Source organism: Dipodomys merriami, unplaced genomic scaffold (genome assembly GCF_024711535.1).
Source record: "Dipodomys merriami isolate MVZ:Mamm:240054 unplaced genomic scaffold, mDipMer1.0.p SCAF_12, whole genome shotgun sequence".
Classification (NCBI taxonomy): domain Eukaryota; kingdom Metazoa; phylum Chordata; class Mammalia; order Rodentia; family Heteromyidae; genus Dipodomys; species Dipodomys merriami.
In genome coordinates, this window is record NW_027202493.1 from 36,853,191 (window position 1) to 36,877,832 (window position 24,642).

Consider the following 24,642-nt stretch of genomic DNA (forward strand, 5'->3'; position numbering starts at 1 on the left):
ACTCTTCTCCTAGAGGTTCTCAACTAGGGGTGACCCCCCCTCCCATCTCCTACAAGGAAGATTTGGAAATGACTTGGGACACACAAGTTGTCAAAACTGAGTGGGAGATGCTTCTAGTTTTTAGTGGGTAGAAGCCAATAAGGATGCAGGGAATGCTCCTGCAGTAGGCAAGGCCTACCTCCTTCCACATCCAACTCCCCCACCAAATAGAGAGGGGTCTAGCCCCAAATGGCAAGCTTGAGAAGCCCTGATCTCTGCATAAAATAATGTTTTCCAAAAGTTAAAGACACAGCATTCTTCCTTCAAGAAGAAATCAAATCCACAAATCATATTTTATTAGCTGTGCAAATGCCACCTTCAATTCATGTCTTGTGGTTTAATTAAATTTTATGAACTACCAGAACAAATCAATACAATGCTTTTTTTTTTTTTGTACACACCGACAGCTTGAATGTTCTTGAAACTCTTAAACAATGAGTTCACTGTCGGCAAACAGAAGGCAAGGAATCAGAGAGATAATTAGCTCATGCATCTGGTGCTGGTAATAAATAAATAATTCTCATGTGGATGTAGAAACCATTCAATGTTAACCATATTTTTTTTTTAATAATTTGAAATGGTAATCAAATGCAATTTTCAGAAGCATCTTGGTGATTGAATAAAACTGCTTAATGGTAGAAAATAATTGAGTTACTTCCACCTTGTCTAAGGTAAGGTGAGCATGTAATAAAACCATGCTTTCGCTGGACTCTGGGCAGATAGATGGATCTTTCTCAAAATGTATTTTTATGCATTTCTTCTCAGGGAAGCCAGAAGCCCAAAGGACCATGCTGCTTTGAAAAGAGATTGCTTGCTTCATAGCTTTGGTTTAAACAGATAAGAAAGTGGTCCTCATTTCTTCTGAAATTAGAATGGGTTCATTCTTGGACTTTTAAAATATATCAAGAGGTCCTGAGGAAGCATCTCTTCCCTTTCCTCCAGTGTTAGGTTGCTCCTCTTCAGACATACTTTTCTGTGTCTCTTTCTCACAATGGTCCAGCAGCAATTTGTCCATGCCTCAAGGACAGACATTCAGTGTCTGATGCGTAAGAATTTGGCAGGTCCTTGGACCTACTATCATTTGGATGTTCCAATCTGAAAGATCTTATAATGCATTCAAAGAATCTTCTTTAAAATAAAAAAAAACCATAAAAACATTTATGTCATCTTGTGCTTTTTTAGTAAGGTTAGCAAATGGCTAATTAAGCAGACTGTAACTCACAAGCCACAAAAAGTACATTAATAATAAAATAAACAAATGGAGACGGATAAAAAGACAACCAAAAGGATAGGGTTATTTTTGGTTACTCTTGGGAGACAAATGGCGTAACAGTAAACACAACCAAAATGTCCGCACCAGCGGACATCTTGCCATCTCCCAATCTTCCCGACTTTGGGAGACTTCTTGGGGTTCATTGGAACAATGTTCACAAAGTGGGAATTTTAATTGGAGGCTTTCTCTTTTCATCAGAGTCTTCTCCCCCCACCCTTGATCCAAGTTTATTCCTTGTTGCAGGTTTGTTTTTTGTTTTTTTTTGAGTAACATAAGAACAGCCAATTCAATGTCTCCCTCAGATCCACCCCTGGGGGCAAGGGCTCATGTTTTCTTGCTGCTTGTCTTCTGCTTCTGTCTGCGAAGGTGAGCCTCTATCTCGTGCCGGAAGACGAGCATCCCCAGCTGCCCGTGGGCCGCCTCGTTCATGGCCTTGGACTGCATGCACATCTTGTACTGCTCAGGGGTCAGCTCGTCCACGCAGCGCTTCTCGTGCCACAGGTGGAAAAGTCCCCGCACGGGTGTCCGCACCACGATGAGGTTGCTGTGGAGGTACTTGCGGTACAGATGCACGTCCTCTCCGCCCCAGCCCTTGATATCCAAGTCAAACCCACCTGTTGGGAGAGAACAGAGAGGCCGTGTCACATGCACAGGCGTTGAGCTGCATAAGCACAGATGAGGTGTGATGGGGGATACCCCGGACCCTGCCATCCTCCAAGTTACTGGATTGTCCTTCCGGGTCAAAGGTCCCAGAAGGAAACAGACAAAGCAGAAAGCATCTCTTTCTTGAGATAACAAAACCAAGATCAGGATTCTAAGTGTTTGTTTGCCTGCTTGAAAGAGCCATTGACAGTGTGGGTGAACAGCTTCTTCTGGACCCAAACTTCTGTGAAGTCCTTACTTTTCAACTTGACAACTTTTTAAAAAGAGTTTCTTTTATTGTTATTATAAAAGTACAGAGCGGTTATAGTTACATAAGTCACGTGATGAGTACGTTTCTTTTAGGACACTGTCAGCCCTTCCCTTGCTCTCTCCCATGAACTTGACAACTTCTGAATGGAAGTTCAGTGTTTCTGCCTGAGTGTGAGATCCTGCAGCCACGGTAAGTGAGATAAAGCAGCAGCTTGCGGGGGAAAGCTGTCCTTCCACAGGACTTGAGTCTGAGTCGTTTAAGTTTTCTTTTAAGCCCGGTGGTGTCTACGGGGTTCTGTGATCTCAGTAGTCCATGTCATCTCAAACCAAACAAACCTGAGGCCTCTCCTGCCTGGCTCCATCTTTCTTTTCTTTCTTTTTTTTTTTTTTCTTTTTGCTTATGTGGTGCTGAGGAATCGAACCCAGGGCCTCATGCATGCAAGGCAAGCTCTCTACCACTGAGCCACCTTCCCAGCCCCTCTCCTGCCTGGCTCCAAAACAAAGTCAACCCTGAGAGGGAGGAGACGGGGGCAGGAGGCGGAGACAAGGCTTATGTGTGGGAGCCCGAGGGAAGGGGGACCCCATTGCTCTGATGGCAGGGTCTCTCTGGCCATTCATTAGCCCAGATCAAGGTGTCTACTCTTGTCTTTCTTATCCTGGTCATGCTTAACACACAGGACTCAGGGGATGAAGAGAGACATTCCCACAGGGAGGAGGCCCTCTGTCTCATCTTGACTGTGGGCCTCACTGGCTGGGAGGCCTCCGAGAGCCTTCTCCTCTGGAAGAAAGGTTTTTGGAACCCATAGGTATGTGTGTGTATTAGAACATGTATGTGTGTGCATGCGTTGCTGTGTATATATATCTCCGTGTCTATGTTAGGTATATGTGTGTGTACATCTGTCTGTGTATATCTGTTGCTGCTGGTACATGTCTGTCAATGGTACACATTTCTGTGTATATGCATGTTCATACATCTATGTGAGTGTACACACAGGTGTCTCTGTTACATGTGTGCAAGCATATTATTAGGACACTTCAAGAAGTGATTGGGACCTTCAAGGGTTCGGCAAGGAGGAACCTGATCTCTGTTTTCTCATATCCCCACTCACGCCCTAACTGGAGGCTCTGCGTGCTCCTGAGAGAATGGAATCCACCTGGGAGGCAGAGGAGGCCCTGCAGAATCTGCCTCAAAGCCACCTTTGCGCCTCACAGCATTGTCTCTGGGCCCAAGAGGTGCTGGTGGAGATTACAGGGCTGAGGTGCTGCCCACTCCCAGTCCCCTCTTACCCTAATGACACGAGGAGGGGCATTTTGGGGAAATGACAGCAGCAGCCTTACTATCAACCCCTTAGAAACCTACATCATTTACGCAAGGCTTGCATTGAAGCGGCCTCTGGGTGGCAGCAGAGACGCAGCTTTGCCTTACCTATGTTGATGAAGTCTGACCGGTACTGACAAGTCATCCCAAATCCGAAGTCCCTCCAGAACCCAGTTTCCTTCTTTATGACCTGCAAGGAAAGTTGTATCAGACAGAGATATAAAACACAGCATTCACACATGCAGGTGAGCAATGCTACACACACACACACACACACACACACACACACACACACACACACACACACACACACACACACACACACACACACACACGGCTGGATCTCATGCCTTACAGATGGGCATCTGGTGCACACTTACCAGTCCAAAACAAGACCATGTGATTTTTGGCACCTCAAGCTGGAATGTTTCTAGGGAGTAGGCATGGAAATACACACACACACACACACACACACACACACACACACACACACACACACACACACAACCACACACACCCAAGAGAGCAAGTTTTTGAGCGATGCCATGGAAAAGCCACCTACGTGTCTGGCCAGATCCCAGCGCCAGTGAGAAGTTGAGGCCTGAGCCCTTCCCTCATGCTGGCCCTGGGCGGGCAGCCAACAAAGGGCTCAGGAAGTTGAGCAAAGGGAGAGAGAACAACTCAGGATTCAGCAGTCCTGGCACAGTCCACCAGCCGGGCTCCCAAGGGCATAAAAAGAAAGACTTAGAGACCTCAGTGGTTCCCAGCTCTGGGGCTCTGCTATCCGGCACTCGCTAGGGGAAAGGGCGCCCAGAGGCCAGGATCTGAAGAAAGCCTGCTTTTCCCTCTTGGTACTATTTTCCAACTGTTCAGTTCCAGAAAACACACACACAGAGGTGCTAGCCCCCTGCGCGCGGCCGAGAGGCCATCCAAGCTGCGCAGGCTCATAAAACAATGCGATCTGCCTCTGCACTCTCTTCTTTTGCAAGTACATCTTTAACATATTTGCTGAGGCAGCAAAAGTTTGTGAAAACACACACATACACACACATATTGGCAGAGGTCATGCTGCAAATGGGTTTGAGATCTTAATAGTTAATTTTTTTTAATGATTCATTCTTGTAGTTCATACAGGTGCTGGGAAGAAAGGAGGTCCCCTCTCCTGGGATAGGGGAAGGGAGGTGGCAGTAGGTCCCTCATTTGGGGGACATTTGGCCCTGTTGCCTGCTTATCTGAGACAGTCTACAAAGGGGAAGAGTCTTGTCTGTCCCAACTTGACCCCTGTCTATCTTCAACCCTCAGGAAGAGCTTTTCATTCCTTCTACCTTCTTTCTTTCCTAGAAGATGAGAACACTGAGCTAAACTGGCCCCTGAAGATTCTTCCTTCTGTGACAGCCAAGCAGCTATCCTATCATGGTTACTCCAACTTCTGGAAGCTTCCCACAGACCTACATTACAATGGATACAATGGCTGGCAGGAGGGTTGATGAATCTTGAAGGTTCTTTTACTCTGGAACTCATGTCACTATCTTATTTTCGCTGCAACCTACCACCACAAGTGTCAGCTACGCCACTGTCACCACATCTTAGGGTGGCCGGAGGGAAATCAGGAACCTGAGAGAGTCAGTGGGAAAAAACTGCAAATAAATGTTCTCCGATACCACCCCAGGACTCAGGGCTGCCCCCAAACACTTCCCAGATGAGAAGGCAGTTTTATGAGTATCAGCTGGAAAGGTGGTATAAGGCAGAAAAGTCTGGGAAAACACTTTTCTTAACAAGGGTTGTGTGGTCTCTGCTATCCCAGGAGTCAGGTTGATGTGGCTATCAATGGTTTCATGCCCCTCTTGCTGGCTAGTGTCTGGAGAGAAACCAAGTCAAAGGGAAGAGCCGGTATCTAAACATCAAATATTTGGCTACACTATCCATGGAATTTAAAGAGAAATCTCTCAACAGGAAGAACAACTGAACAGAGCTTGGAAAGAAACATGAGATGGCTTCCAGGCGGTGGTCATCCAAGACTCCAGTCTGAGTTGATGGAGTGGTAGATGTGGTTGAATGAGGACAGAGCAACGAACACTGATTCGAGACCTAGGGGCGGAGCAATAGAGACGGTTCAGTGGATGTTAAAAGTCGGCAAGCCACAGAGAGCCACGCTGGAAAGAGCTCATTCAGTGGTAACCTTTTGTGGAGATCAACTTGAAGCACATTGGGCCACATGGCCCTTGGTGAACAGCCTGGCTAGGACCTAGAGCTCCCCAACTCTCCTCCAGGAGTATCCCCATTGAGTCACAAGGGGAGGGGAAGATAAGGATGGCCCTCGAACCCTTCCAATATCCAGCCTTGTCTACCTCACCTTCCTCCTCGCCTCTCATTCTCCCTACTACGCAGCCCTACTTCCTGATCCCCCAAATTCTCCAGACTCTTAAGCATCCAAGGGAGGACCCTGTAATTCCTGCCTGGCCTCCCCTTGCCCCCTTCTTCTGCTGACCGCTGGGTTCTGCTCAGAGCGGCCAGCCCGACCCCCTGGCCAGTGTGGGCATTCCTGCCGCCCTCCCTGTCCCTCTGCACACAGTCACCCTGGCTTATCTTCTCCATGACACTCGCAGCACTGAGAAACACTCCTGCAGGTGCAGGTGTTTCTCTGTTTGCTCTCTCTCTTTTCCCTCCAGTCCCGGTGAACACCAGCTCAGGGCCCCGCTCCCATTCATGTTTGTAGATGGTGCCCAGTCGGTGGACACAGACTTCAAGTGGGAGCCACTTGTCCACAAGTAGCTCGGCAAAGGCATCAGTAGGAGGTCCAGAGGTGACCACTCTCAAAACTGCATGGCTCTAGACCAATGGACAAACATGTCTTCCCCTTCCTGGGGCCTCAAGCTGGGGCCTGACTTCCTGGACACATTGCCTTGTGCACGTGGAGTTCCGCTGCTCTGACCAGGTATTAAACACACATGCTAAGAGTGTCTTCTACATCACTAAGATAAAGGTGGAACATGAAAAGAGACATATCTTGTCCCCTTGCCCTAAATTTCACCGATCTGACTTCAAGCACAATATCCTCATTTTTTAAAAATGTCTTTTAGCTGGACACTGATGGCTCACACCTGTCATCCTAGCTACTCAGGAGGCTAAGATCTTAGGATCATGGCTCAAAGCCAGCCCAGGCAAGAAAGTCCATAAGGACTCTTATCTCCAATTTACCACCAAATACTGGAAATGGAGCTGTGTCTCAAGTGGCTGAGTGAAAAAGCTAAAGGATAGCACCCAGGCCCTGAGTCCAAGACCCTGTACTAACACTACTACTACTGCTTCTGCTACCACAATTACTATAACTACTAATTATTATTGTAATTTCTTTTGCTGCCAGCCTGACCTTGCCTGCCCCGTGGGGGAGCTCACCGAGGAGCCAGTACACCACAAAAGGACAGTTATCAGGCTAGCTCTCCTACAGGAAGTTTCCAGAGCCACAGCTCTGCGGGCAATTCACGTGACAGGAGTGATTATGTTCGATGAGGACTAACACACGGAGTATAAATCAGCATCTCTTCCCCCAGAGCTACAGGCAGGCGGCTGCACTGCAGCTGTGCAGGCACTGGGGAGGCCGGCAGGGCCTGTCGGCTCTGTTTTAATGGTGCTGACTTGGAGAGCTGCCCGTGAAGCAATCTGGACCTTGCAATAAAATAAATAACAAATACTCAGGCAGAGTGTCTCCTCTAAATCAACAGTCTCCCAAGAACCGAGGCTGGGTCTAATGTTCTTCTCACCAGGAGAGCCGGTGAGCTGGGGTGGGGATATACTCACACGGGACCCACACTTACAAGGCCCCATGCTTCCTGGCATGGTCTTAAAATGCTTAGTAATTTCTGGGACAAGGGCTTGCCTTTTTCGTTGTGTTCTCGAATGTTCTACTCAGGTAGCAGATCCTGTTCTAAGAGCACCAGATATCCTGAGCTGCAAGGAACTCTGGGTGTGCATTAGGTGGCCCCTGACCCTTCATTTTTTATTCTTTATTATTTGAGTACCAAAGACTCATCAATCATACTGCATAGGACACAGAAGTGGTGACATCCTCTTGTTTGGATGGAGTTCCACCCAGCCCATTAGTACCACGTCCAGAGCATACCCAGGTTCATGGGGACAATCTTAGCTGTATTTCTTGACAAGATATTTTGGAGTTACAGCCTTCCCATCACTCATTTTAGAATGAACTCAAATGCCCTCTCCTCTCCGATCATACTGTCACATTTACCCACAAGTCTTTTTGAATTAAAATGATTGAGTTTTCTTCTTATCATTAGATTTTTATTATCTTTAAGTAGTTGTCCAAAGGAATTACCATTCAACAAATCATCTTCATTGATGATGACACCCCTTTACAAGGGTGTCTGTATGGGTCCCATGCACATTCTCTTGTTTCCCAGATGTCAACTCTTCTGTCTTTTGTGAGGTCAAAAGCCAAAGGATTACATCCCTCACTTTGTGGCACTTGAGTTTGGGTGTCTGTCATCCAGCAGCTCTGGGAGTCTGAGGAAGTGACTGACGTCCTTTGAGCCACAGATCGCTGTCTGTGACTGAGAGTAAGGAAGCACTATCATCTATTCACAGCGATGGGAAAGAAGGCAGCCCGGCGCAGGCATATGAAACCACTCATGAGGACATTACTTTTGTGATTTGATGGGTGTACACTTCCTGAATAAGTAAACAGACAGTGGCGTGCGCTGGAGGTACTGTGTGCAGGAAGTAAGGTCACCAACCTGAAGCGCAGGTGAGGGTAGAGAGATGGAATCAGAGAAAGGCTGAGGACGGGGGTCAGCTCACTGCACCCCATGAACCACACAGCACAAGGGCATCAGGCTCAAACAACAGCAGCGCAACATATACAGCAGACAGAGATGCCCGCATCAGAGACTGAGGTGGCCCTTGAGGCATAAGATAGCCAAGAAGAGCCGGGCGCTGGTGGCTCACGCCTGTAATCCTAGCTACTCAGGAGGCTGAGATCTGAGGATCGTGGTTCAAAGCCAGCCCGGGCAGGAAAGACTGTGAGACTCCTATCTCCAATAAACCACCAGAAAACCGGAAGTGGCGCTGTAGCTCAAGTGGTAGAGCACTCGCCCTGAGCTGAAGAGGGACAGTGCCCAGGCCCAGAGTTCAAGCCCCACAACTGACAAAAAAAAAAAAAAAAAAAGATAGCCAAGAAGACTGTGCACAGGTGTGTGGCAGAGCAGCAGGGCTGGCTTGGGTGTCTACAGAGCTGGCATCTTGTGCCAGGTGGTAGGATCTGTGGAGGACGATGAACTCCCTCCCCCCAAAAGGAACCAGGGCCTGCAGTGCTGTCATGGAACAGGCTAGCCCCAGCATACAAGCTGAGGCTCAGTGAGGTCACGTGGGTAGCCTGGAAGAGCCAAGGCCGGGACATTGACACCGTGGAAATGGGTAGATCCCACCCATCAGGGCTTCCTCCACCCCCTTTAAGACAACAGGTTGCCAAACATTGACCAGCATAGGCTTTATGCTCTAAAAGAGGTTTGAAAAATGGAATGAATCTGTGTTTTGGAAATACATTTCTGGCAGAAGGTGAAGGAAAGACTGGAATGTAGACGAGGCTGAGAATCTAAAGACAGAGGAGGGAGGAGATTCAGCCGGAAACCTGAACAAGAACTGACAAAGCCCGGCCGGCAAAGTGGAATGTCTACAGCGAGCATTTACTGAAGTCACAGCCTTCCTTCCTCAGCAGCCCCATCGCTACATACGCGAGAGCACGGTCAGTTTCATCTTATGGTTGGAAACTCAAAAAGTGAAGTATTAATAGAAAAAAATCCCCTGATTTCAGTTAGCATGAATTGGTCTATATCTATGGAAAGGCTAAGAAATGAGAAGTCTGAGTGCACAGTTATAAATCCGGTCCCTTCCTTTTATCTGCAGGTTATATAGAAAATGACAGTGGCAACTGCCACAGCAAAATGATAACTGGCACATTGACAGAGCAGGTCATGTTTGCAAGGCTGCCTGGAAAGGTTGTTTCTTGTATGCATAAGTAAGTAGCTGTTATTCCAGCCGCAGTCTGGGTGCGTGGCCCTGCCAGCGGTGACAATGACATACGTATCTCAGGGAAAGCCATCAAGGCTTTGTGAATATGTGCACAAGCCAAAAATACACCCCTGGGAAGAAGTCTCTCCTAATTTCTCCATCCCCCCCCCCCCCCGCAGTGATTACTTTTTATATGACACCATTCCACCACCTACATCCTTGGTCTCCATTATATTCATTTCTGTCTATTGTCTGCCTTGGGAATGTTCCAGGCCACTTTCTTTACCTGTCAACTCTCATCTCTAGAGCCTCAGCAAGTATTTTCTCAGTGCCCTAGAGGAAGGGCACTATGGTTTAGGTTTGGGCTATGGTGCCTACAGGGTGGATAATCTTGGGTCAGTCATTTCACTTCTATAAAAACAAGTCAATGAACAGAATCGCTCCCAAGTCACTTTGGAATACTAGAAATGGTTTCAGAACTTCTAACTCCTCCACCTGCACCAGCTCCTACCTGGCAGCAAGTGATGAAGAAATGCCCTGTCCAAGCTGGGCATCATGCCTGTAATCCTACCTCGTTAATGAGAGGCTGAAATCTGAAGGATCGCAGTTCAAGGCCAGCCCAAGCAGAATAGTTCACCAGACTTCTTCTCAATCACCAGTGTGAATTGTCCTGTGCCTGTCATCCTAGCTACGTGGGAGGCAGAGGTATTTAGGTTCCAGGAAAGCTCATGCAGAAAAATGTGTGAGACTCCATCTCAATTGAGGAACTGGGTGGAGTGGAGTATATTTATCATTCCAGCTACAGTGAGAAATGTCAAATAGGAGCTTCAAAGTGCAGGTGTGTGTCTGAGCAGGAAGAGAGATGCTAGCTCAAAACAGCACAAAAAAGGGCTGGAGGCGGGGTTCTTTCTAGCCAGCACAAGGCTCTGAGGTCAAACCCTAGGACTACCACAAAAAAGAAAAGAAAAGAAAGGAAGGTAAAAAGAAAGAAAGAAAAGAAAAGAAAGGAGGGAGGGGGGAAGAAGACAGTGCCTATCCAGATAGGCCCAATGGCTCATGGCCGTAAACCTAGTTACTTAGAAGCAGACATCAGAAGGACTGAAGTTCAAGGCCAGCTGGCACAACATGCTATTGAGACCCTCATCTTAATCAGTCAGGCACAGAGATTCACAAGCTTCATCCCAGCCTTCTAGGAGGCAGAAAATTGCAACCCAGGTGAGAATGAAAAATAACAAAAGTCAACAGGGCTGGGACATGGCTCAAGAGGTAGGGAGAAGGTCTGCCTAGCAGACGCAAGGCTCTGAGTTCAAACCCTAGTTCCATCTCCATGACCCAAAAAGCAAAACAAATCCAAACAAAAGACAAAACAAACAAGGACCCCCCCCCAACAAACAAAAATGATCTGTCTGATCATGAAATGATCGTACTTTTCTTTCAGAGATGGTGAACCCTTGAATTACTGTATTTGATGAAATTTAATCATTATAAGCTCTAAACTCTGAACTAGCAAATGCATGTGCTTAGAAGAGATCAAAGGTACATTTGGAAGCCAATTCTTTGCACACCCAAGGTCGCTCTAATGGTGGCCTGGACTTCTAGTTCTGAAGACCAGGGTGACTATGTACCCTTACGGCCTCTCTAAACTCCCTGTTACCTGCCTGTCCATAGGCAGATCATATGAGCACCATATCTTTACATTGTGAAAAGAGGTCCTTGAAAGCAAAGAAGGTCTCCATGAGTTTGAACCATACACCTTCATTGTATCCAATATCAAATGTGAAGCAGTACTTTATTTTAAAACCAAAGGAACTTGGACCCTGATTGGTTGCAAGAAAAATAAAGGCCGAATCCTATCATCCCTTAAAACCCTGAGGAGCTTAAGACTCTGGAAAGCAAACAGGAGTCTCTTTTTCCCTGGGAGAACATAATGCTAAAAGGTAGATGAACACTAATTGGGTATTAAAAAAAGTATCATGCACAGATGCTGTTATAACGCATTAACAAATGCACTGTATCTGCGGTATGAAAATTCTGACATAGCATCTTGTACATCTCATTGTTGCAATGGGTCCACGTGTATCCCTATTTAAACAATTTGTTTTTTCCCTTCTGCTCCCCAATTATACCAACATCAGACATGGTGAAAACAGGGGTTATACCGTGGGGGTGGGACATACAAAGCAACAACAACAAAAAACACATCGTTCCTTATAAATACGCTAGAAACAACAGCAAGAAAGAAAAAAACCACTTGTGGCCTTATCTTGGGGTTCATTTCACTTAACATCATCTTATCTGACCTTTTCTGCTTGTCTCAGATATAGTCTAGTTATTGCAAACAAAGGAAACCACTTTACAGTTGAGGCGGGGTGGGGGGGATGTAGTTGTGGAGATGGGAGGGAAGGGATGGTAGGAGAAAAACAAAGGAGGAGGCAACAATGCTTGATAAGAAATGTACTCATTACCTTGCCCATATGATTGTAACCCCTCTGTATGGTATTTTTACAATACAAAAAACTTATTAAAAAAAAAAAGAAATTTCTGGATGGTTCCCTGATGGCGTTCTCCTAACCATCACCTCTGCAGCCAGGGTTCTAGCAGAGAAATCCCTCTATACTTCCTATGAATCACGATGCCAGCAATTCATCTGATACCAGCAGTCACCTCGGATAGTGACGTGTGGGAATGATGATGTGATGGGCAGAACTCAGGGCTCGAGAAGTGGATGGGACCCTTGTCCACCTCCCCCTGTGCCCCACAGACTCATCAACTGCTCAGGGTGAGCACACCTCTCTTAACATCTGTGCTTACCACCTGACAGATGGGAATGTACGCCTCACCCTCCTCACCTTGCTGGATTTTTGTAATAATAAAGAAAAAAAATGCACTGCAGCCATCAGGCAAGAATACAAGTTTCCAAAATCCACGAAGGTATGAAATTACCACCATCCTGGTAAGGAGCAGGTCCTGTGTTTTCCTCAGTAAGGAAGGTACTGGGAGCAAAGGCCAGAGCTTAAAAGCTACTGCGGAGAGTCAATCCACAGATTCCCACCCAGCTTTCCCCAGGGGCAGATAGATGCACCTGGTAATAGGGACCCTGAAACAGACTTCCCAGAGGCACCTGCGCCCTGACCACTCACCAGCTGCTGTTCTAGGGGCGGCACTGCGTCATGATGGCCGTAGATGATGCCAGGGTTGTACTGACTGAAAAGCACTGGATAAAACACCTTCTTCCCTGTGAACCAAAGAGGAAAAATAAAGCAAGGCAAACCTTCACTGAAAGCCCGAGGGGCATTCACTGAGTGGGCTGGCTCATCTCCATCCGGCCTCTGTGACATCCCAGATGCCTCTACGCACTTTTCTGTTTCCTTCGTTCCTCTGTAGAACAGATCTTAGGAGCACGGCCCTGGATGCACCAGGCAGTGGGATTCTAAAATCTTTCTGTCCTCCCAGCAGAGGAAGAATATGATTGGGCATGGGCGAATGGCAGCAGGAGTGAAACAAATGTCCTGAAGTGCTGCCAGTGGCTCACACCTGTGATCCTAGCTACTCAGGAAAACTACCATTCCAAGCCAGCCTGGGCAGAAATTTCTGTGAGCCTCGTATCTCCAAGGAATCACCAAGAAGCCAGAAGAGGAGCTGTGGCTCCGGGGATAAAGCACCTTTCCCACTGGGCTCAAGGTGGGCTGATTACCAAACAGGACACCTGGACATCCCAGGCACATGTGAACAAACACCAAAGCACCCAGGCCGCCCTGCGGGTTGAGGAAGGAGAGCCCCGCACCTGGCTGTGTGTTCAGCCTACATGTGTTGAGGAACTCGGAGGTGAAGTAGATGTCCACGTCACAGAAAAACAGAAGGACGTTGCTCCCCTTCCAGAAGCGGGCGCCAACATCCAGGCCCTTTCCCCGGGAGAATTCCCCATTGAGCTGGATGAAGGTGAAGTTCCGGAAGTTGGCGGCTCTAGGAGAGAAGAGGAAGGTCAGGTAGAACCACGTATGCGCACAGGTGCACGCTACCTGAAAAATGTATATAAGCAGTGTGTCCATCTTCTGTAACCTCTAGGGTTCTGACACCACCCAAACAGAAAGAGTAGGGCTTGGACTCAATAGACACCATTAGGGTAAAATGGACCTAGACCATCTAGCAAACTTAAATTTTTTTAAAAATTTTGTTTTGAGACTACATAGCCCAGACTGGCCTCAAAATCACAATCCTGCATCCTCAGCTTGACTCTCAGTGATGAGATTGCAAGGGTCCACCACCATGCCCAGTCTTAAGCAAGATTCTAAATTATTTCTTGTTTCTGTGATAATCCTCCCACATTGAAAACTCTACTGCCATCACTAATGATTCTTCTTCGTGATGGAGCCAAACCCAGGAACCCCACTCAGGAAATCTCCATGCTTCTTGAACCACCACCCAAAAACAATTCACTGAGCTGAGGAAATTCAGTCATCTTCCAATGGGCCACCTTGGTGTCTTCCCAATCCTGGTGAATTCAAATCCAGAAGGCAGACAAGCTGTTATGGATGGGGCTCTGTCCCCACTCCAACTGAATGAGCAATTCTTCCCTCAGGAAGAATGGCCCAGCATGGTAGGGAAAGTGTTTTGAGCTGGAGCTTTTAGGCTAGAATGGCTTCAGACCTGGTTAGTCCCGCTCATTAACCTCCTGGGACGCCTCTGGTAACTCATCTGAAGGATGGGAGCTGACGCCCTTCTCCCTAACCATCTCACTGAGTGGTTAGCTAAATGGTAGCTAGAGGACAGGCTCGCACCATTGCTAGCGCAAGTGGGACAGTGAAAACAAGAGGTTTCTAAAGTTTGTGTTGTCCTATAGCAGCGGGGAACTTTCTGGAAGGGGGCACAGTTCCAGTAAAACAAAATTGATTCCATGCCAATGGACAGCTTTCCACAGAAGTACAGACCCAAGTTTAGTCCTGTATGAACTCCTTGGGTTCCTGCCTGTACCAAGTCTTCTCTTCTTATCAACATCATCTTTCTTCCCTAATGTCCTTCTCTCCCTCATTTCCCGCCCTAGCCCTCCTGCTCCCAGACTTTTCTCTAAGCTTGATAACTGTAAAAGGTAGGGTAGTTTATTTCCACCTTTACGAGTTTGGATTCTAGGTAGCTAGCTTTGTGAAAGATCAACATGGATACAGAGCCATAAGCTTTGAAGATTCTGAGCTGTGTTTGTATCTTATATTCAATCAGTTAAACCTGTTCTGCTACCCTCCCCCCCCCACTTTTTGACTTAATGTCTTCTTTCAGATCTGAGAGGGAGCTGGGTTTGTTATCTTGACAATCTGTGGGCCCCACCTTGTCTGAGTCTGATTCCAGAACAGCTTTTCAGATTGAGATCAAGGTTGGAGGCCTCAGGACTTGTATTGGCCTAAAAGCCAGCAAACCCTGAACCAGGGCCTGGACCTGGGGCTTAATAAATGTTATGAATACACGTGTAGATAAACGAACAATTCCAACCCTCATTCTGCCTCGGGTTTATTTATTTTATTTATTTTTTTATCAGTCGTGACGCTTGAACTCTGGGCCTGGGCGCTGTCCCTCAGCTCTTCAGCTCAAGGCTAGCTCTACCGCTTGGGCCACAGCGCCACTTCCAGCCTTCTCTGTTTATTGTGGTGCTGAGGAATTGAATGCAGGGCCTCATGCATGCAAGGCAAGCGCTCTACCACTGAGCCACCTTCCCAGCCCCTGCCTCTGGTTTTGTTTGGAGGCACGTCCTTAACCGCTCTTCCCTCCATTTCCTTATTCCAGAGATCCAAAGTCCCTTTATGCTGTAGCATTCTAATTGTTTATGATTTATATTTTCCCCAACTGTGTTTGATCCTTTTGGAACTTCCTCTTGGAGCCTTGTCCCTGGGCAGGTGGCCCGCTCTACATTTCTCTTTGAGTAGAGCTGAAGTTGTGCTCCACAGCTTCTTGAGTATCGTGGGTGGCAGTACGGAAGGACAGGGCTACCTTGTTGTCCTCAAAGACACACAGCTGGTGGGACGCGCTGCAGTCACTATCCGGTTCTTACTGGTTTCTGCAGCCCCAGCTATTGCAAATCAGTGCAAGCCATTGCTCTCACCCATGTAGGCCCGCCGCCAGGGAAACTGTATTGAGAGACCCCGGATTTCACCTGTTCATCTATGCGTCTCCCGCCAGGCGTGGTGTAGGTGCTCGCTCACCATCAGAGGCCCATCTTGCTTCAATTGACAGCAGCAGGGCTCTCTCTCTCTCTCATTTCAAGTTTATTCTCTTTGGGATTCCCCACACTGCAGGTCTCTCAGCTAAGCACAGACTGAGGAAGACTGCCATTCTCAAACATAATGAATGAGTCATTCAGATACAACCCAGCTCGTATCTCACCCTTCCAGTACCTTCCCTTGAGGGTTTCCAGAAATCTCTCACAAGACCTTCCAAATATCAAAGCACATTTTTGGACTGGGGGGTGTGGCTTCGTGATAAGAGTGCTTATGTTATCTGTAAAGGTTCAGAGTGTGGTGTGTGTGTGTGTGTGTGTGTGTGTGTGTGTGTGTGTGTGTGTGTGTGTGTGTGTGTGTGTGTGTGTGTGTGTGTGTGTGTGTGTGTGTGTTTTAATAGGGTCTCAGGATCTACCCACCCAAGGCTGGCCTCAAACTCATGCCTCCTGTTCAGTCTCCCAAGTGCTGGGATTAAAGGCATGTCTACCACACCTGGTTTAAAATTGCTTTTTTTGAACAACAGGTAGGCCAGGAGGCATATAGTACCTTAACGTGCTTGCTACCTTAAAGGAGCAGTGGCTCTTGGATTGTCTTCTTGAAATAGCCTACAGCCCATTGGTGTAGCTATTTTGAATATTTGCAGAAGTTGTGTGGAATAGTCACACACGCTAAAGCAGCACAAGAAGAGCATGAGAAACTGAGCTAAGAGAGTTAAACACATCACCAGGCTGCCCGAGATGAATTGGAGAACAGATGACAGACGCTCTGATGCCTCTGAGCTAGGGAGGCGGGTGCTCCCGTGCATGTGCCAGCCCAGCACACGAATGAATCTTCCTGGTCCTGCATGAGAGTTCCCCAACGCTGGCTGAGCCGCTGCTAAGTAAATGCTGCCTCTGCTCTCCCATGGCCGAGGGGTGAGGAGGCGTCCGGGCTTGTGTGACAGTCACTGGAGAAAGGTGGGGAGCACTTACAGTATCCCCATGGTTTGGCTGACTTTCACTTGGAAGAACTTTCTTCTCTTTTTCTTAACGTTGAAGAAGTCTTTAAACCTCATCCACTATGCATCCATGTCTTGCTTTCTCGAAAAAGAGAATTCAGGAAAATGGCTGATAAGGAGCCCTTTCCCTGACCTGACACGAACGGTAATTTGCTTCCTTTCTCTTCAGCCAACCTTTCTCCATGGCTGAGACAATCCACAGCCCTGCCCATTCTGAAAGTGCATTTCCACCCCTCTGCAGTGGGCACCCGGACCCTGGCAACCCAACATCAGGGCAGATCTGAAATATGAAGGTCCAGACGTGGTGCTCCCCTCCCGTGTCCACACACTGTTTCCCTGGAGATCTGGTGAGGCCGCTGCACACCTAGCACCAGATACACTTCTGCCTATCCCTGTGCCTGCCACACTCTGCCATGCAGCCCTGCTTGGCATTCTTAGCCTCCCCGACCCTCTTGTGACTAGAAGACAAAAAGATACCTTGTGATTGCTTGCCTGGTAGCACTCGAATCCTGGGGACTCTTCTCTGATGCTTTGACAACTTTCTAAGTCCTGATTAGGGGGCAGGCTGTGAATGCCTGGAGAATCAGAGTGAGGAAAGAGTCCTCGCTGGCCTGGGCAGTACCATCAACCAGGTGCAGGTGCCAGACAGAGCAGGACAACTAATTTTGTCATCCATCTGTAGTCCCTGCATGGTGACCCGGCCATCAAGGCCACAGAGCCTGGCCCTGGTACCTTATCCCTCGTGATCCCTCAACCCAAAGGCTTTTTTTATCCATCCGCTAATCTGGAAGAATGCTTCCTTGTCCTACCTGCCCCGAGAAAGGACTTCTGATAATCATCTAGTACTCTCTGCTAAGAAAGAAGACTGAACTGGAAACAACAGGGGAAAAAAAACTAGGAGAACTTCAATTCCACTCTGTTTCAAAGCAGAGAGATGAACACATCCACATCCTTTTGGGATGGGGAACGGGGATGCCCTCCTCCCAAATGTATCAGCACCAATCATGAGCTCCAAAACACAAGATGCAAGAGGGTGAAGAGGAATTGGCTCAGGGTCCTAATCTTCATATCTTCATCTAGAAACTTCACTCCCGGGACAGGAGAATTGAATCACTAAGCCAGGACACCAAGATCAGCAGTGCATTAAGAGATAGCAAGGCTGTACCTGAGCAATAAAAAGAAATTCAGCTCAACATGCCGATGGAGTGAAGTAGGACACAGCATCCCTATTAGGCTACAATCCCAACCACAACCAACCAAGGGACACAGGCAGGCAGGCTCCCTGCTGAATCACCTATGTCCCCAAACACAGTGACCACCAAGATACGCACCATAGAATGGCCCCAGCTCGTGTCCTACCCAGGACATTTTTCCCTTCATCCACTCAGTTTTCAAGGCCCACATCAACAGTGACTGCCTGTCATAAGCCCCAGGGAAAACTAAAGAACCCTCAAGCATTTCATCCAGCTTCTGTTCCTCCAACACTGCTGGTACAGAATATATAAATTTTCTAGTAGACTCCAAAGCTTTCTAAGGTGGCAAAGACCTTTCTCTGTTCTGCCTCCTGAGATTACCCAGCACCCTATAGGAAATGATCCTTACAGGGACCCAGAGGTGCCACTAAATGTTGGATAAATCAAGAATAAGAGGAACACACCGGTGCACATCTCAGCTATGTCCTGAAGGGGGTGCTGTCTCCTCCTGGGAGGAAATTCCCCCACTTGCAGCAGAAGAGTACAACGAACCCAGGTGGGCACCATAAACTGGTACACTTTGTATAAGCCCATTCCCCTCATGAGAAAGAGGCTGCGATCAATAGATTCTGAAGGAAGGCCACGAATCATAGCTTTTAAGAAGATGGATCACAAATACAGGGAAGAAAAATAGACAGCTGAGACAAATAAGATGCAGTTCATTTGAACTATTTAATTTACCCAAAGGATGAAGTATAGTCTCTGGTGACATGTCACTGACATGGCATTGTAAGAAACGGGAACTTGGTATGATAGAATGGGGTCACCGCGTCATATTATGTAATTTCCTATCATGAATCTGAGTACACAGCTCCACAAGACCAAAATGATTTACTCCTAATTCCTTCTTCTCTTCTGCCTGAAGTGTATTATTAACTGGTTGAACTCTGGAATTTTCCACTCTATCCCTTTCTTTAATGTCATAAATCTGTTGTGTGAGGTTCTTTGATTTCAAATAGTCATTTTTATAGAGGTTATAATGACCTGAGAAAGCAACTTCTTCGGCTGGAGATGTAATTCCTCTAATTGACTTGTATTTCCCAGAATTGCAGGATTAAAAGTGATAAAAGATCTTGCTGTCTAATATGATTTATTCTAACCAAGGCTTTTCCCCAAAATTGCAATAAAACTCTTTTAATGTGACATATCCCACAATAGCCCTTTCATTTTTTAAAAAAAACTAACATTTGCACAGCATAGTATTATAACCAATGAATAATTTAGAATTTTAAAGTTGTCCTTTATATAAAAATGGTAGATGAGTTGTATTTACTGAAGACATTGGAGTAGAGTGAAGAATTTAAAACTTAATTACTTTATCATGTTATCATTCAGGATTTTTTTTTCCAGTAAGCATTTGCAACAATTAATTTAATCTAGATTCTGAGCATACACAAGCCTATTTTAGTAAGTTTTCTCAGAGAACTCCCAGTTCACATGGAAATAGGCCACTATCCATTAAGAATTCTCTGTTCCCCCCCGCCGCCATCTTTTTTTTTTTTTTTTTTTTTTAAGAATTTGTGCTGTTACTGGGGCTTGAACTCGGGGCCTGGGTTCTCTCAGTTGGATTTTTCCCTCTACCACCTGCACCTAGATTCCATTAGTGGGCTAACACTTTGCCATATTTTGTTTTTTCTCTCATTCTCTAAGATACGTACCATCTCAAATGCAAGGCACTGTCCTTAAGAACAGGAGAACAATCACACTCAGGAGACTGAACATGGCCACAGTCCTGTCATCTTTATACCCAGCTCAAGTCCTTTAAAGGATAATTAAGGATGCAAGCACGTGTGTACGAAGAGCTGGTCTACCAAGAAGGATCATTCCAGTCCTCACCTCTGGCAATGTAGGGCAAGCTGGCCACAGGCCTAAAACCCTGCCTCCATCTGTGAGATGCTGATACCCACACCTCTGTTCCCCAGGTTCCATTCCCCAGGTTCCAGGACTGTTTTTGTACTTGGGAGAGATTTGCCCTGCAGTGATTTATTTTTCCCTCTTTTATTATTAATAGCTTCAAGTAGTTGTACAAAGGAGTTTCAATTTAACATGTTCATTTATGTTCACAGCTATTGCATTTTAGCAAATGAAACAATTGTGTGTGTGTGTGTGTGTGTGTGTGTGTGTGTGTGTGTGTGTGTGTATGTGTGTGTGTGTGTGTGCTAGTTCTGGGTTTGAACTCAGGGCCTGAGCACTGCTCCCTGAGCTTGTTTTGCTCAAGGCTAGCACTCTACTCTATCACTTGAGCCACAGCTCCACTTCTGGCTTATCTGGCTGCTAATCTCACAGACTTTCCTGCCAAGGCTGACTTTAAACCACAATCCTCCTGAGTAGTTAGGATTATAGGCGTGAGCCACTGGCACCCGACTTGGGTGCAAATGAAATTCTTACCTAAAAGTTCACTGTTTAATAAAAAGGAAGAAAAAAGCACAAGCAAAACAAGAATGCCACTCAAATTTCAGAAGGAGGAAGAAGAAGAGAAAGAGGAGGAGGAGGAGGGAGGAGGAGGAAAAGGAAGAAGAGGAGGCGGAGGAAGAGGAGGAGGAGGAGAAAACCTTTCTTTACATTTTCTTCTAGGATATATGGATGAAATAAAACAGTAGCGCCAGGAAGGTCCTTGACAACAAACATATCCATTGCACACACCACGGCGGAGCAGTGAAGATCTTTCTAGAACCCATCTCAGACACAATTCCCCTGAAAGAAGCCTCTGTATCCTCATGACTGGACAAAAGTGAGCTTGTCATGTAGGGAATGTCAGCCCATGCCAATTCAAATACACGTGACAGTTAAAAGTTTTCTATGCTGTGGCTCCAACCAAATGCCCACCGAGGTTGCTGTGTCTCCACGCGGGGGCCACACAGCATTCGCAGTGTGCTGAGTGTGGGGTACTTGGTCTCAGCTTCATTTGGGAAAAGTAACTTGGAATTATTACAACCAGGGCCCAGGAATCTGCATTTTACAAAGCATCCCAGGTACTTCCAAAGATAGAGGACTACTAAGCAAGCAAGGTTTTCCTCTGGCATAAAATGAAGCTTGGAAAAATCTGTAGATTAAGAATTAGAGATTGATAACTGATTTGCACTGTTGTTGTCTATGGCAGTGACTTATAAACATTCTAAACACAATCCTTATAAGGATATATTATACAACGATGCAGCACACACACACACACACACACACACACAGAGGCATACCACTGAAATTAAAGTTTCATGAGACGATATTTATCTTTACTCTCTGCAATTCACTCTGATATTTTTCTACTCTACTTCATCTCATTTTTCAAAAAACACTGGACGCAGCCCACTAAATCAATTTCACAATCTTCTAATGAATCACCAAGTGGAGTTTGCAAAACATTGGTCTATAGCAATCAACTGAAAGGCAGAGCTCAATTGAGTAAGCATAAACTTAGAGAGAGGAGAGAGAGAGGGTATAAAACATAGCAAACTAGTTATTAAACAAGATTTTATTTTTAGTTATTCTTAAAATGTTTGCATTTTGCCAGATTTAATTAAAATGTGAATCTCCAAATGAAACTAAATTTCATTTAATTTGATTACAAATCTTATTGCCTTTGACTAACAATTATGGCTTTCAGGAGGGGTACACAGGGTAGAAGTCTGCTGTTGCTAACAATGTAAGTCCTAGACCCTAAGTAGGATTTGCTGATGGAGGTTTGCTCATATGCCTGCAATGAAAGCCTAAAGAACAATCTCATTTCTTCATCTATGAAATAGGATTAATAAGGGCATCTATCTTAAAAAGTTATTGTAAATACTGAATATGATAATTCATGCAAGTAATAGCTATTATCATTCAAAATTAAATGCATCTAATAAAAGTTTCACCAGCACAAAAAAGCCAGAAAGGTGCTTCAAGTTGGGAACCTGTGGCTCATATTATCTGTCACAGGTACTTCAAAACTGAGATGAGGAGGATCACAGTTCCAAGACAGCCCCGGCAAACAGTGTGCAAAACAAAATGAAAAAGAAACAAAACAAAACTGGGTGTAGTGACAAGTGCTTGTCAGCCCAACTACTGAAGAAAGCATGCCTAGGAAAATGATGGCCTAAGCCAGTCTGAGCAAAAAGCAAAATCCTATTTCAAAGTTAACCAGAGCAAAAGGGGCTGAAGGCAGAACATTTGTCTAGAGAATGTGGAGCCCTAGGTTCAAAACCCAGTATAGCAAAAAACCTGAAAGTACTGAAATAAAACCTCATCTATGTATGTTTACATACAGATCATTAGGTATCCAAGTTTACTAAATAGAACTATGTTCTTATCTTTGATGAATAATGTGTAAGATCTGTCCTACATGCTACAGTGGCAGTGTGTGACACACAGCCTCACCTGCGTGGTAACTTCTCATCAATCACCATGTCAGGAAGCTAGAAATCACCACTGGGCAGCAGTGGCTCACGCCTGTAATTCTAGCTACTCAGGAGGCTGAGATCTGAGGATCGTGGTTTGATGCCAGCCTAGGCAGGAAAGTTCATCAGAGACTCTTATCTCTAAGAAACTACTCAAAAAAAGCTGGAGGTGGAGCTGTGGCTCAAGTTGTAGAGTACTAGCCTTCAGCAAAAGAGCTCAGGAACAGCACCCAGGCGCTGAGCTGAAGCCCCATGACTGACAAAAAAAAAAAAAAAAGAAAGAAAGAAAAGAAATGTAAGTCATCAAGTCACATGCCACATGCTGAACACAAGAGGAGTGTGTGTGGGGGGGGTGGGGGGGATGAGGAATCAGGAGGAGCTCTGTACCAAGGGTGACACTCGAAGGAATGGAAGGATGACAAGTGAATGGAAAAGGGAGGTGGGGGACAATCCAATGGCGAAAGGAGGAAGGGGAAATCTCAGTGCCCAGTTTGCTTGTGAGCCCTGATTCCTCATGACAAGGTGAGACTTAAGAGCCAATTTGGGCAACCAAGCCAAGGTCATGGGTGATCTAGGAAGATCCATATGAAAGGAGGAGATTTGTGTAGAAGTATGGCATCAACTAAGGCTGGTTGATCAGACCTAGGTAATCTGATTGATCCATGGATGCCACACCGTGGGAAGATCAGGCTGCAGCCCCAGGTGTTAGGGACACCATACCTGGGCTCAGTGGTTCATGCCTGTAATCTTAGCTACTTGGGAAACAGATCAGGAGGCAATGAATCGAGGACAGCCCATGGCTGGCACGGTGGTACACGCCTGTTATCCTAATAACTCTGGAAGCACAACAACTGGATATAATGGTATGTGCCTGTCATTCTCAGCCACACAGGGAAGCACAAATAGGAAGAGGCATAAACTGAGACTCTCTCTTGAAAACATTCAATGCAAAAAAACACTGGAGGTGTGGCTCTAGGGGTAGAACATCATCTAGCATGTTTGATCCTTAGTACTATCACAAAAACAAACAAGTCACTAGAAAGAGTATTTTCCACAAGTCTACAAAAGTTTCTGCGTATCCATTAGACTCATTAATTTATATGCATGTGGCCATCAGGAAGTGCCAAGGCCAATCAGTGGAGCTGTCAATTCTATCTGCATGTTGGAGTCACCTTGAGAGATGCTTGCACTACCTTGTAGTGTAGCACCTGGCTGTAGCTCTGGGTGAAAACGCAGGGTAAGCCATCTCTTCCCTTACACTGGTTCTCAAACCTAGCTCCATGTTCAGATGACTGTGGATAAAACTTACCATATACTATGTTCAGGAAAGGACACTGGCAGGGACATTCAAAGCCGCACACTGTGCACAAAACATGAATTCGAATCATTCCCCCTCTCTATTCCTAAGCAGAGAAGAGTAGGCTACAGCAAGGCATTGGACTTGAGAGATTTCTGTTTCACTTACTTTTAGAACATCTGACTATTTCATTCTCTTTGATCTCCCTTGGACATGAAACCTTAGCTTTAAGTTGTTAATTACTTTTAACTCTTAACTCCTTACTGCTTTAGCCCAGGAGTGAACACATACTTTTCTGTCAAGGGTCTTATAGTAAATCGTTTAGGCTCTCTAAGTCTTAAAGTCTTAGTGTTAAGGACCTAACTGTACAAGCAGCCACGGAAAACAAGCAAACAAATAGGACCGCAACATTCCAATGAAGCTTGCTTTACGGGCAGACTTTGACCCGGAAGCTGAAGTCTGCGACTTTTGCTTGAGAATGTTTGAAACGTTATCATTAGCATTCTGCTCCTGTGTTCATCAGCGTACAAGGGGTACCACCACCTGGGAACGATCCCAAACCAGCCCTCAATCTGGGGAACTCATCCTTCCACTAGCATCCTACTGCTGTTTGCCAGAAATGCAAAAGAGAGGCTCCTGTTTATGTCAACCACATATGGGTGTGACAATTTCTTCAGATTTACTACCGATCACCCTCAAAGCATCACTGATAGACAAACCACCCACCCGATCACTCTGCTGAGGCCTGCAAACATCCACGCATACCAAAGTGGAGTGTGACAGTATTACTGTGGCTTCTTCATTGCTACAAGGTGCCATGTGGGGTTACTGATTTATTTTGACAGAGAAAAATATCCGTCTACTCTGCCTTTGAATATATTTACTCCCCCTCCTCCCCCAACACCATTGATCAAAGAGGTATGAATACACAATCTTGGGTCTAAAGGTTTTGG

The 24,642-nt window shown here is 46.1% G+C and overlaps 1 protein-coding gene across 5 annotated transcripts in view; it reads right to left on the minus strand.

Annotated features, from left to right (window-relative positions):
- Positions 1-301: 301 nt before the first annotated feature.
- Csgalnact1 (chondroitin sulfate N-acetylgalactosaminyltransferase 1) overlaps positions 302-24,642 on the minus strand; it is a 204,184-nt gene continuing 179,843 nt past the window's right edge. For all 5 annotated transcript variants that reach the window (XM_070016566.1, XM_070016564.1, XM_070016565.1 and 2 more), the window contains exons 6-9: positions 13,351-13,529; positions 12,707-12,801; positions 3,651-3,732; positions 302-1,926 (exon numbers count right to left, since the gene is read on the minus strand). In XM_070016566.1, the coding sequence (XP_069872667.1) occupies positions 1,637-1,926; positions 3,651-3,732; positions 12,707-12,801; positions 13,351-13,529 (646 nt within the window). In that variant the 3' untranslated portion in view covers positions 302-1,636. The remainder of the gene's footprint in view (positions 1,927-3,650; positions 3,733-12,706; positions 12,802-13,350; positions 13,530-24,642) is intronic.